We start from the raw sequence: 12,689 nt of genomic DNA, 5'->3' as shown, positions 1-12,689 counted from the left end.
TTAGTTGAAAGTAAAATATAGAGATATGCACAGAGACAGAGACAGATAAGGATTTACAGAGAGATATGCAGACAGTCATATATATATAATTAGCATGTATGTATATACATATACAGTTTACACGTGTATATACAGTATATATATATGTATATACTTATGTATAACACATGTGATGTGACGCACATGTGTATATAGATATATGTAAAACTCTGAACATTTAACACCTATAAGTTAATTGTAAATTGTGCTCTACATATACTGTTACTGTTATATATAGTATATAGTGAAACCTTATTCTTATTATTTTGCAAAACACAAATGTTGCTATTTTCTTTTACATTTATTATTCTATTATTTTTGTGTGCACATGATCGTTCTATGTCACACTTGATTTGGCAATGTATATACGTGTAATAGCATCTTTAGATCTGAATTGATCTTGAGAATATAGGACATGCAAAATAACAACATATTCACATTTACAAATGATGATTTATTTGTCAAAATTGGTGTTTTTTTTGTTTTGTTTTTTGTTTTGCATTTATGTGGTTTGACATTCACTGCTCTGCTGTGTCATGTCATTGGCAGTTTCCTCTCGGGTTAGTTGGGTAAGAGCAAGCCGACCTGTGAAACAAACAGCCAACAAAACAAAGTGGGAATCACAGGTTGGCTATTTATCGTGTCACATAGAAAGGATGTGAAGTTCAGAATGAAAGGAGGAGAACATCTGCATAATTGAGGCAACCTCTTCTGAAGGACTGAAACATTACCTTGTCTGGCTTCATCGTTGGACACATCCAGTTGTACAGGTAGTAATGCACGCCAATGGGACTGATGCTAAACTTGACCTTCTCAAGGAAACTGTTGTTATCCATCACATCCAGAGCGGTGACGACGTCCAAACCTTTCTGTGAGTGAGACGAAAGAGCTTTTAGTTTGTTTTTGTTTTCATATATCACATATACATGAATGCTCACTGATGTATTTATCATCTAAAACCACTTAAAGTTATGGAGGGTTATTAATCTACCATCAACACTTCAATAAAGGTGATTTATTTAAATATAAATATCTTTGAATTGAAAATAATTATAACACAAAACTGGTATTAAGATAATAATAGATAAATATAACAGCTGAATTAATAACATTTTAGGCAGCAAGTAAAGACACTGGAATGTGGATCACTTCTGTTTGGCAAAGGCAAATTTGGATATTAATACCAATGAGATTATTAGCATTAGATACAAATATTAAAATAGCATTAGCATTATCTAGCATTAGCTTAGCATTAGCCTGAAGAAAATGCAGGTGCTGGCCCGTGTTGTTGAACGCTGCATTAGCATTAGCCTAGTATTAGCTAAACATTAGCCTAGCATTAATATTAACTATTACATTAGCATTAGCGCTAGCATCAACACCATCAACACTTCAAAGATCTAAATAAATTTCCTTTATTAAAGTGATAATACTTATACAACTTACAAACACAAATACTGCATTAGCATTAGCCTAACATTAACATTAGCCTAACATTAGTCAAACATTAACATTAGCTAGTATTAGCATTATTCTAACATTAGCATTAGCTTGCATTACCATTATAATTTACATTAGCTTAGATTAGCATTAGCCTAGCATTAGCATTAGCCTAGCATTAACCTAGCTTTAGCATTAGCTTAACATTAGAATTAGCTAAAACCACTTGACGTTAGGGATGTTATTAATCATTAATCAACACTTCAACAAAGGTAATTTATTCAAATATAAATATCCTTGAAGTGATAATACTTATAACATAAAAATGATGTTAAGAAAATAGATTAACTTCACTACAACAACTCAATTCATTAAATTTTAGGCTGCAAGTAAAGACACTGGAATTTGGATCACTTATGTTTGGTGAAGGCAAATGTGGATATTAATATTAATGAATATTAATAATGAAATACACAATATTTGTTTTGAATCATTGATTTCTAAGAACGCTCACTGCTTTGGCGAGCACCAGTGAGTCCTCCACGAGGTCAGCTTGATCTGTGGCCGCGGAGGCGATGTAGAAAAGGTGAGCCGCCCTCAGCGTGGAGTGGAAAGGATGATTCAGCACTTTGAAGGAGACCCGGTAGAAACTCACCACATCTGTCAATTCACCATCATCGCCCTGCATGAACGCACAGGGGAGTGGTTTATACACAGTGTCAGTGTTTCACAAACACTGTGAGCTAAAGCTTTGTAGAGGAAGGTCACACCTCGATAACATAGCTGTCAATCACACTCTCTCTGGGCACCAACCAATGCTGCACATCCTGCAGAGACAACACAGGCCGCAGATGGAACCTAGACAGGCTTTTCTGGAGAAGAGAAAGAACCCTTGGGCTGTCTTCATGGGTCATAGGTCGCATGCCTGGAATCTTTGTCGTCTGGAAAAAGTTATTTAATGAGTTATATTGCATTCTTGTTAAATTTATTGATGAAAACAATTAAAACACAAGGCGAGACCTGTATTCCCAACTTAGGCAAATACATATTTGGCAATTGAAATATGGCAAAAATGACAACCTGTATCTGGATTTGTTGAAAAATTATATAATGCAGGAACAAACAAAGACTGACCTTGACCTTAAATATGACCTTGAGCGAAGATCAAGGTCACACAATGAAAGAAAATGTTGTTCAATGGTACCAGTCTGAGCACTGGTTCTCAATTTGTGGCCAAGTTATAGGGAAAAAAAGATATTTTTTGTGACGTCATGAACTTTGACCCCGACAAAACTTTTTTACTGGTAGGTCACACACTGAAAGGAAATGTTGTTCAATGGTACCAGTCTGAGCACTGTATCTCAATTTGTGGTCAAGTTAGAAGGAAAAAAAATGTTTTTTTTTTTTTTACCTTGAGCAAAGGTCAAGGTCACACAATGAAAGGAAATGTTGTTCAATGGTACCAGTCTGAGCACTGTATCTCAATTTGTGGCCAAGTTATAGTTTTTTTTTGGTGACGTCATGAACTTTGACCACTACCGATCTGGGTCGTACAGCTTTGATCCAATTAAATAAAATACTACACTTTAGATGAGCTTTTCATAAATGTAAACATCAAACTTGTACAATAAATATGGAACATTTTGGTTTTTGACATTTCATGCGACCTTGACCTTGACATTTTGCCGGAAATTGCATTTGAACTTCTTTGATTGAAATAGTTTTTTTTGGTTAAAATAAAGTTTTTTAATAGATTTAAAAAAATTGAAGGAATCATTTTTTTTTGTTTTTGTTTTTGAATAAAGAAGACACAGAGAACAAACTGTTCTCCAATCAAAAAAAAATATTTTCAATCAACCAATAACAAAAAATAATAATAATAATGAAAAAAAGGGAAAATAATTAAATCAAAGTATTGAAATGCAATCTTTCTGACGTAAAATAATTTTGTTGCATTCGTTTTCTTTGATTAAATAACTCTTTTGTTTTGTTTAAATCGTTTTTGATTGAATCATGAAGACACAAACTTACCTCCATGGGGACCTCTCCCAGGTTTTTCCAAAGTGATCTAATGTATTGAAATAGTCTTCACCGAGCCAAAAATATTCCATTCATTATTCATACTCGACTCTTAAATCCAAGGACGCAAGGCACTGGAAGCTGTCCCAGCTTACTCAGGGTACACCCTTGACTGGTCACCAGTCCATCACAGAACTAACACAGTCTCAGACACACACACACACACATTCACTCCTACAACTTGGAAAAGAATTTTCCCACGAGGCAATTTCTCAACTCATTAATATGATGCCTTAGAGGACAAATGCATAAAATTATGATAGGAAGGACATCGGTTGAATGCTAAATTAAGTGTCTAAATGTATCTAACGATATCATGCTGTGTTTGGAATTAAATCCTTTGACGTGACGATGTTTAAACTTTTCTGATGTTAATTTTTAGATTTATACATTTAACCCAGTGTAGCCTAAAGAAAAAACAGTTTGAAAGTTAGTTATATATGAATATGTATATCTGTGGGCTTGTGTAGTATTTTATTTTCAAGTTCTTACAGGAGGCAAGAACATACAGTAGCCAGGTGTGATCCACCTGGCTTTGGAGAGTTTAACCCTTTAAATCCAAACTGGACATAAAACACTCATAGTAAAGTTAATGTTATTTATTTGGTGATAAAATGTGGGTTTCCTCTGCAGAGGCCTGGGTACCTGCTTATCTGTAGATGGCAGCACAGACTAACCTGAGGCAGACGGAGGAACTTCAGAGTTCTCTGTAGGTTCATGTTCTCCTTTAGACCAGGGTAGTTGACTTCCATCAGCTTCCGGACATTTAGGGGGCGATGCCACTGTCTAAAATTATTGTTTTGTCAATTACGGACGTGCAGATTGGAGATTAATACATCATCATCTACTATAAAACAAAAACACAGGCCGACGTCATATGCAGTTTGCAGAAGGTCCAAAGTTTTCATTACATTTTTCCCAAATTCATTTGAAAAAATACAATTCTTAATATAAAGAACATAATATACAAATATTTTAAGTGCCATAAAACATAGTGACTGTATTCAAAATATATATGAATTAATTTGTTGTTATTTTTTGCCACTTGAGTCATGTGACTTGGTTCTTCTCCTGTTGTGCAATTATTCTGTAAACGGTGAAGCGACACTGCACCCAGCAGTTCATGTATGGTACTGCAGCAAAAATGAAACAGAAAGTAGCCGCCCGTCCTGATTTTATCATGAATTTACAAAATGTATCTAAAAATTTTAATTTCCAATGACACGGTCAGCCTCACAGAGCTAAAAAAAAACAAAAAAACAAATTAAACAGAACGTTGCATTTGATCTTTTTGCAGCAGTTTTGCTGTGTTTTGGACAATATGGTGGGATTAGTTGGCTTGTTTATGTCAGCATTTTTTTTCTTCTAAGTTTGACAAAATAATTGGCTGTTTGCTGTGATGGTTGTGTCTTAGAATGGTTTAAATGGTTAAAAACGGAAGCTTCTATGCTTTCAAACGATATATGATACTTGTGGTATGCTGCTGTATTTAAGAAGCATTTAATCCCTTAAGAGCGTGAATGACTGAGGATGTTATGATGCTTCGACGCAAATTTTTATAGTCTACATTATTAATTATGTTAATAATAATTTTTGCGATATTATCCCGCACCACAAAATGTGGAAGGGGGGTATAGGTTTGGGCTCCGTCCGTCCGAGTTAAAGTGGGCATCTTTTCTCAGAAACTGTTTAAGATATGATAACCAAATTCGGTGTGTGGCTTCAGGGTATCAGTACCTTGATGGAGTTCGAAAATGAGAAGTGCGCAATAATATTATCCAGAGTTATTGCCCTTGCTCCGTTTTTTATACTCTTTTTAAGGTATCTTCAAAGGGGACAGCTTTTCTCAGAAACTGTTAAACATTGGATAACCAAATTCGGTGTGTGGCTTCAGGTTATCAATACCTTGATGGAGTTCGAAAATGAGAGGCGTGCAATTATTTTCTCTGGAGTTATTGCCCTTGTTCCGTTTTTTTTACTCTGTTCGAGGTATCTTCAAAGGGGACAGCTTTTCTTAGAAAACATTTCAGATAGTTAGTAATTTTTTTCTGATGTGATAATATTTTCTTATGTATACATCCAAGTTCTTAGATTTAGGACATTTGGCAAAAGGTTGTGAGTTATAATGAGAACCATTCTGGCGGGAGATGTTGATGACTATGTCTTCTTGTTGTATATATTACACACATTATGGTTGGCGCAAATCTTGAGGAATTATTTAATTTTATGTTTTTCTTTTGCCCCCCCTCGCAAGAATCTCAAGCTCCACCTATGGCCGACGTAACCATAACTTGTGTTTTCAATCAGAGAAACGTATTATTTCTCTGTAAATCGCCACATATGCGTTTGCTTTGTGTTCCAAACTAATGTGACTCAGTGATTGTGGTTGTACCTGCAGGAGCTCAGTGGTGTGGGCACCACGACGCCAGCTGCGTAGACAGCCTGTCTGAGGCCCTGCAGGTTGACCCGTCTGGTGAGCTCCCTGATCAGAACCGGAGTCATCCGCTTGAGGCGCAGCTTCCTGTGGACACACAGGAACCTGACCTGCACCACCTGCCTCTGGCTGCACAGCAGAACACACTCTGAGAGTTCACTTTGAGGCAGAGTCGACACTGAGCCGTGCTTTGTTTACCAAGCATTTACTCAGCAGCTTTCACACACATGTTTTGGAAATCATTTGAGGAGCTACTCACAATTCATATATGCTTAGATCAGCAGGGATGGCAGCAATGAAGCCAACTAACTTCTTATTGGTGTTTACCCTCACACCACAGTGCCACTGGGCCTGCCAGTTGGGAGGCTGCAAAGCCCTGCAAAGGGAAATGAATGACAATGTTGCAGAACTCAGAGTGAATACGAACACACTAATAGTCCCTCTCCAGGTTTTCCTTCTGTTGTTGTCATTATGTGGTACTCTGCAGTGTTGGTAGTGGCTGTTATGCTAACCAAACACAGCTTTACTATGTAAACAACACCAATATTTGTTTCAAACACATTTTAATTCTACAAAATGTATTTTAAACCACAACAGTGTGATTGAGATGTAAGATTTTCCATCAAAATTAACCAAAAAGTCCCTTTATCGCATTAAGCAACATGTGTCAAACTCAAGGCCCGGGGGCCAAATCCGGCCCTTTGGAGCATCCAATTTGGACTGCAGGAGAAAGTGAAAATGACAGAAAAAATGTGAATCATTGTGTAAATGCAAAAACTGTGAGCCCCTGAAAATACTGTTGAGTTAACAGTATTTTCAGGGGCTCACAGTTTTTGCATGATTTCAGTCATTTTTAATGTTAAACTTACTACATCCTTCAATTTTCCTCAAATTATGATGTAATATTCCCCTCAATTAAATAGAAATTGGTCACAAAATCTAGGAAATTTAAAATGAAATGAAGAACCTGTTGGGACTGATATTTATCACTTGGATATTATTGGTTTCTTACATATTTAGTATTTTATGTATACGTAGAAGTGCAAACTAGGGCAGAATAATGTTGAATTTTCAAATTTTCCACATAAAATCTGTGGCCCACGAGAGATCAAAATGCTCTGTATTTGGCCCCTGAACTAAAATGAGTTTGACACCCCTGCATTAAGCACAAATCCTCCCCCTACATGCATGGGTTTTAGTTACTCTTCTGTCCCCATGCATATTTTTTTTTTGTGTTTTTCAGCACAGATAGTCTGCTTGTGTTCTTCTCTGTCTGGCTGCATCAGTAATCTTTGCAAGGACAGATTCCAGCACCCAATGACTCCAATTTGGATCTGGATTCGAATAAAGCCAGCAGGGTAAAAGATGAATGGAAAATGCTGTGCTGAGAATGACTTAGTAGAATACATAGGACACAATCCAAGAAAGTCATGCCCCATCATTGTTTCCAGGAAAACATGATCAAGGTTTTACCCTCATGGTCCCAAAAAACAAAAAAATAAGAAGTGGCAAATTTGTTCCTAAGAGCCGCTGAGAGAATGAGTAATAGAGAATACTTTTGAATACAGGCAAGGTTAGTTTTAAAGTAGAAAGATTCATTGTGAAGGTGGGAAGATGCATTGTGCTACAAGATATCATGATATTAAAACATCACAACATGTATCGTCGAGGGTACGCGTGGTTCCTATTGAGTTAAAAAGTCAAACCCATAGTAAGTATGTAAGAGGGTCCAGGGTTAAAGACAAATAAGAACATGGTTATTTTTCAAACTGTATTTATTTGGGTCTTTTTTTCTTTTCCAATATTGTTATCATGAGCCCATTATTGTCTATCACAGTGTTTCTCAAATGGGGGTATGTGTACTCATAGGGCTACGCGATGGCACTACAGGGGGTACGTGAGAGAGAAAGAGAGATTAGAAAATTAACAAAGTGTCAGTCTTGGTCCCACTACAGGTGTGAGATGACAGGAAATTATACAAACTATTCAGGAGCCACTAAATCAGTGTTTTTCAACCTTGGGGTCAGGACCCCATGTGGGGTCACCTGAATTTCCTGAAAAATTTAAATAGATTTTTGAAATTTTGTAACTATTATTGTTTTTTTTAGTTTTTTTAAATTCAAATAAAACAACGCAGTCTTAAAAAAAACTGTATTTCTATATTTTCACTTTATGAAATATGAATCTAGTTAAAAGAATCTGAGCTCAAACATGATCAAAAACCATTTCTAGAAAAAAAAAGTACTTGGCGTCGCCAGAAATTCTTGATATCGAAATGGGGTCACGATCCAAAAAAGCTTGGGAACCCCTGCACTAAATACTGTTTCTTACCACTTATTTACCAAATGAGATTATTTAAAATGTGTGTTATCACTCGTTCATTTCATCATTATGCTGCATAGTTGTTTTTAAATAGTTTTCTAAGCAAAATGTTGTAGTCGGACAAAGGCGGTACTTGGATTCAGAAATAAGAGAAAGGTTGGACTTGAGCCACAAAAAGTTTGAGAACCACTGGTCTATCGTATCGTGATCTCAGTGTATCGTCCCACCACTAGGGATGTAACGATTCACTCAACTCCCGATACGATTCGATTCACGATACTGGGTACACGATACGATTCTCTTACGATTTATTTTACAAAATGGGGACTGTAGACAAATTTTTTTTTTGGGAAAAAAACTAGAAAATGCTGTACTATTTTCCTTTAATTTTTCATTGTCAAAAGAATTCCTTGATAAACTATTCAAAACAATGCAATTTAACTAAAAACAAATCTTGAATGAAATAAATAAAGGAATAATACAAATGAAAATGAAGCCTATTAATTTAAATTCTGGTTCGATAATAAACAATGCAAAACTGCATAATAGTTATTCTCTTTTTAAAAGTGCAACTGAAAATGTATTTTGTGCCTTAACAATTGGACTTTAAAAAAAAAAAAAAAAAAAACGTGATTGCAATGATTTACGTCATATTTGTTTGGACCAGCAGAGGGCGCTGGTAATACAGTGGTCGGTTGGCATGCAGATATCTTGCAGTGAAGAAGAGAAGCTATGCTAGCAGACAGAGCTAATAGAAAAACATGACTTTTACAGATATTCAAGTAATATTACAAATATTCTTTCGGTGCTAAAGGGGTAATGAATCATTTATTAACATATTTAAGAGTAGAAGGCGGCCAGAAAGAAAGTATTAGCAGACTCCGCCCGCCGCCTACACTTGTGGCGGCGGTTAAAAAAAGTACTGCGATTCAATATTCAGAAAATCGATATCAACCGTGATACGTATGAATCGATTTTTAACTGCCCTACGATTAATCGTTACATCTCTACCCACCACTAGTCGATTGTATCATCAAAAATCACCAAATGCTTCTACCATTGCAGATACTCAGCGGAGAAATGAAATCTGATGGTGTTGTCATCATCTTCTGTGTAGTTCTCATTCAGCAGACTGCATAGCTCTTTCAGCTGGAATGTTTGACACAATCACATAAATGCACGACACATTCTAGCTGTTTAAAGTGAGAAACATCTTAGTTGGAAGTCATTGAATCTGATGCAGAAGTGTTTTTATGCTACAGCGTTAAGTATCATACCACTGGAGGGCTGCTGATGTCCAGCGTGTCCCAGGAAAAACCCTCTGGGAGGGAGTACGGCTTCTCTCTGATGCTGGCCTCAGTCTCTGCTACTGGGCCATGAGTTGTTACAGTGTCACCTGGAATGGTCACACATATATCCTGTATAACTGTACAATACAGACTATTTATTACTTTAGAAAACGACAACGTTTTCGGAAGTATGTTGGTCAGTTTGTTTGCGCGTGATTGTTTGTTTGTTTCTGTACACGATAACTTGAAAAGCTATGAATGGATTTTAATGAAATTTTCAGGAAATGTTAATGATGGGTCAAGGAACAGCTGATTAAATTTTGGTGTATAGATATATATCCCATTCATTTTCCCATCCACACTGTGGAACTCCTGTTAAACATTGTTTTAGAACACTGATGATGTCATCAACAGTGATGTCATCAGTGTACGATCGTCTACACAAACAGACACACACACAAACATACTTCGGAAAACCATTTTCGTTTTGGAACAGTGTCTCCGTGGAGACGTACGGATCCGATCGGCCGTTTTCAAAAGTCTGCGCTAAACAAGCGCGGGTTCATGTTGTTTGTTGTTTTATACAAGGACAATCACTGGTTCGCTACTTATACTTTTCTGCTAAAACTCATGTTTTCCTTTCAGTTGGCTTGAGTGCATGACCTAGTCACGCATCACATGTGTGAGATAATGTCCTTTATGTCACCATTAAAAAAGGAATAGAAATACACTAAAAACAGGTGTTTTTCTTCCATTATGCTTGTGTGAAAACACATAATTAAATCATTTATTCAGGGTTGAAAAACACCATATGTATGAAAATGAGTTTTCTTTTTGGGTGTTTTTGAGTTGTGGATATCAAAGAAGGGTTTAAGGTTAAAAGGTGTTCAACTAAAATTAAAGATAGCACCTTTTTGTTTAGTTTTACATGTTGTACAGAGTAAAATTTCAGACAAAGAAAGTGTTCTCGATGAATAACTATGATTAAAATGATCCATTGACAAAAAAAAGCAACAAAAAATGAAATATCTGATCTGATTTTGATACTAATATCAGTCCATTATCAGAAAACAACATATCTGATTATATCAACCTGCAAATATAAGACAATACATAATTTGTTTTGAATTTTTTTTTAAGATTAATTTTCAGGGTCTTTTAAAAGCGTGTTTTTTACTCAATTTTAAATATTATTAAGTTTTAAGTAAAATTTTATCTAACCAATTGGTTAATAAACTACACTACATTACAAAATAAGAAATACATGTTATATAATAGATAATCCATGCTAATATTGTATCAGATGGAAGTATAAGAGCATTTCTGTCTTTCACTTAAAAAAACTAAAAAAACAAAACAATAACACTAACAAGCTTTGACTAATAAAAACTACTAAGGAACCAAAAATGCTTCACAAATAAAAACTCAGACAAGTTCAGTAGCTTGTGGACAACCCAACATTTTTCATGCCGTGACCCCATGTTTATATCACAATATTTTGGCGACCCCAGAGACCTTCTTTCTCTAAAATTTGTTTTTCGATACTGTGTCACAAATACAAGGTGACAATATGCACCAGCTCATATATATTCCTACTGCTTTTTATTTGAACTAGATTTATTATTTTGTATATATATTCCAATCATATTACTGTTGTTTTTCTATATTTGTTTTTCTATTTGTATTATTTTTATTCTGTTTTTTTCTTTTATACTATTAATATTTTACTGTATTTATTCTTTAAGGGCTTAATGGGGAACTGGGGGATGTTATTTTGCTATGTACATGCTCATGCACACAATGATAAATAAAAATCCTATTTTTTTTAACTGTGCAAAATAATTAATACAATAATATTTATATATATATGAATTTCATTTTCTTCACTATATTTTTACATTTTATTATTACCAGACATTTCAGACAGCCCCACATAAGGTCACGATCCCAAGGACGAAGCAAATAATACTTAAATGTTTTATAAATGTCCCCAGAATATGTTTGGATACATTTCCAAATCTCTCAGCATTCACAGGTAGTTCTTGGAAAATGGCTTATTTATTTATAATTTCCTTAAAACCAGTAACGTGTGGGCTGTTACCAGTTGATTGATTAGTGTAAGTCATGCTGCACAGTGTGAAAACTTTGCCAGTCAGCAAAACCTGAGTGCTTTCATCATCATGCAGTGCATTGATTAATAAAAGGCAACTCATTAAAAGTCATTTCGGGTCATAAAGCTGAGTGAATAGATTAGTTTGACTCAAATTATGAACTTTAAACATGACGAGTCACTTCTTCTTACCTAGTTTGGGGACCGGCTGTGTGTCCCAGAAGCGGTATTGGTACGTCTGGGCTTGTTGCAGGGATTTGGGCAACGTCGAGCCCGTAGAGAAAAGGTGAAGAGCTTTTTGAATCTGCTGTTGCTCTTTTTCAGGAAGTGCATTCAACTGCAACAGGAACAGGAACAGGGTGGGATAAAGATTAGGTTACAATGGCATTAAAACTTGTTTAAACTCAACTGCCATGTCGTACATTTTCTAGGTAATTTTCACACAAATGAGTCCGTATACATCTTTTAAAGTCACCAACCATTGCAAAGGGATCTCTGGGTCCATTTGCTCTCCAAGCGTTTTCCTTCTTCAGCTGCTTTTTGCTCTTCCCAATGCTGCCTGTCTCCTCCTCCGTCATGGGGTTCTCATTGCTGAAAGACATTTGCATTAATGTATCTTCATACACCTCTGTTTTTAATCATTTTTTCACCACTCTACTTACGAATTTAAATCAGACATTGTAAACTAGTGTGGCCCCTCACTACTGAGGGTGTTTATTAGACACAAATGCAGTTTTTAGCTTCTTATCTCAACATGCAGCGAGGGGAGGGGAGAAGGCGCCCCAGTTGGCCAACCCCAAACGACCACTCCTGTCGATAGATAACAGATAACAATATTAACACTTGAATAGAACCCCTACAGTATTAGTATATACTTCATAGAGCTTCATAATAGACAGCTACTGAGTAGAGCTTAAAGCTTTGATCCAGGCGTTCGCTTTAATTGCAAACAGTTGCCTAATTGCAGAGTTCCCAT

At 35.8% G+C, this 12,689-nt stretch overlaps 1 protein-coding gene across 1 annotated transcript; it reads right to left on the bottom strand.

The window, feature by feature from the left end:
• Nucleotides 1-472: 472 nt before the first annotated feature.
• LOC114481681 (glycylpeptide N-tetradecanoyltransferase 2-like) lies at nt 473-12,418 on the bottom strand. Its single transcript, XM_028476673.1, has 12 exons — nt 12,376-12,418; nt 12,193-12,304; nt 11,906-12,050; nt 9,592-9,710; nt 9,372-9,463; nt 6,252-6,368; nt 5,951-6,121; nt 4,236-4,344; nt 2,250-2,420; nt 1,994-2,161; nt 771-908; nt 473-624 (listed from the first exon to the last, which is right to left on the bottom strand). Exons 1-12 carry the CDS (start codon nt 12,390-12,392, stop codon nt 601-603), a joined length of 1,383 nt encoding a protein of 460 aa, XP_028332474.1. The 5' UTR covers nt 12,393-12,418; the 3' UTR covers nt 473-600.
• Nucleotides 12,419-12,689: the final 271 nt, after the last annotated feature.

The sequence above is a fragment of the Gouania willdenowi genome, chromosome 19 (genome assembly GCF_900634775.1).
Source record: "Gouania willdenowi chromosome 19, fGouWil2.1, whole genome shotgun sequence".
NCBI lineage: Eukaryota > Metazoa > Chordata > Actinopteri > Blenniiformes > Gobiesocidae > Gouania > Gouania willdenowi.
The sequence above is the reverse complement of the archived record's forward strand: the minus strand, read 5'-3'. Positions and strand labels throughout refer to the sequence as shown.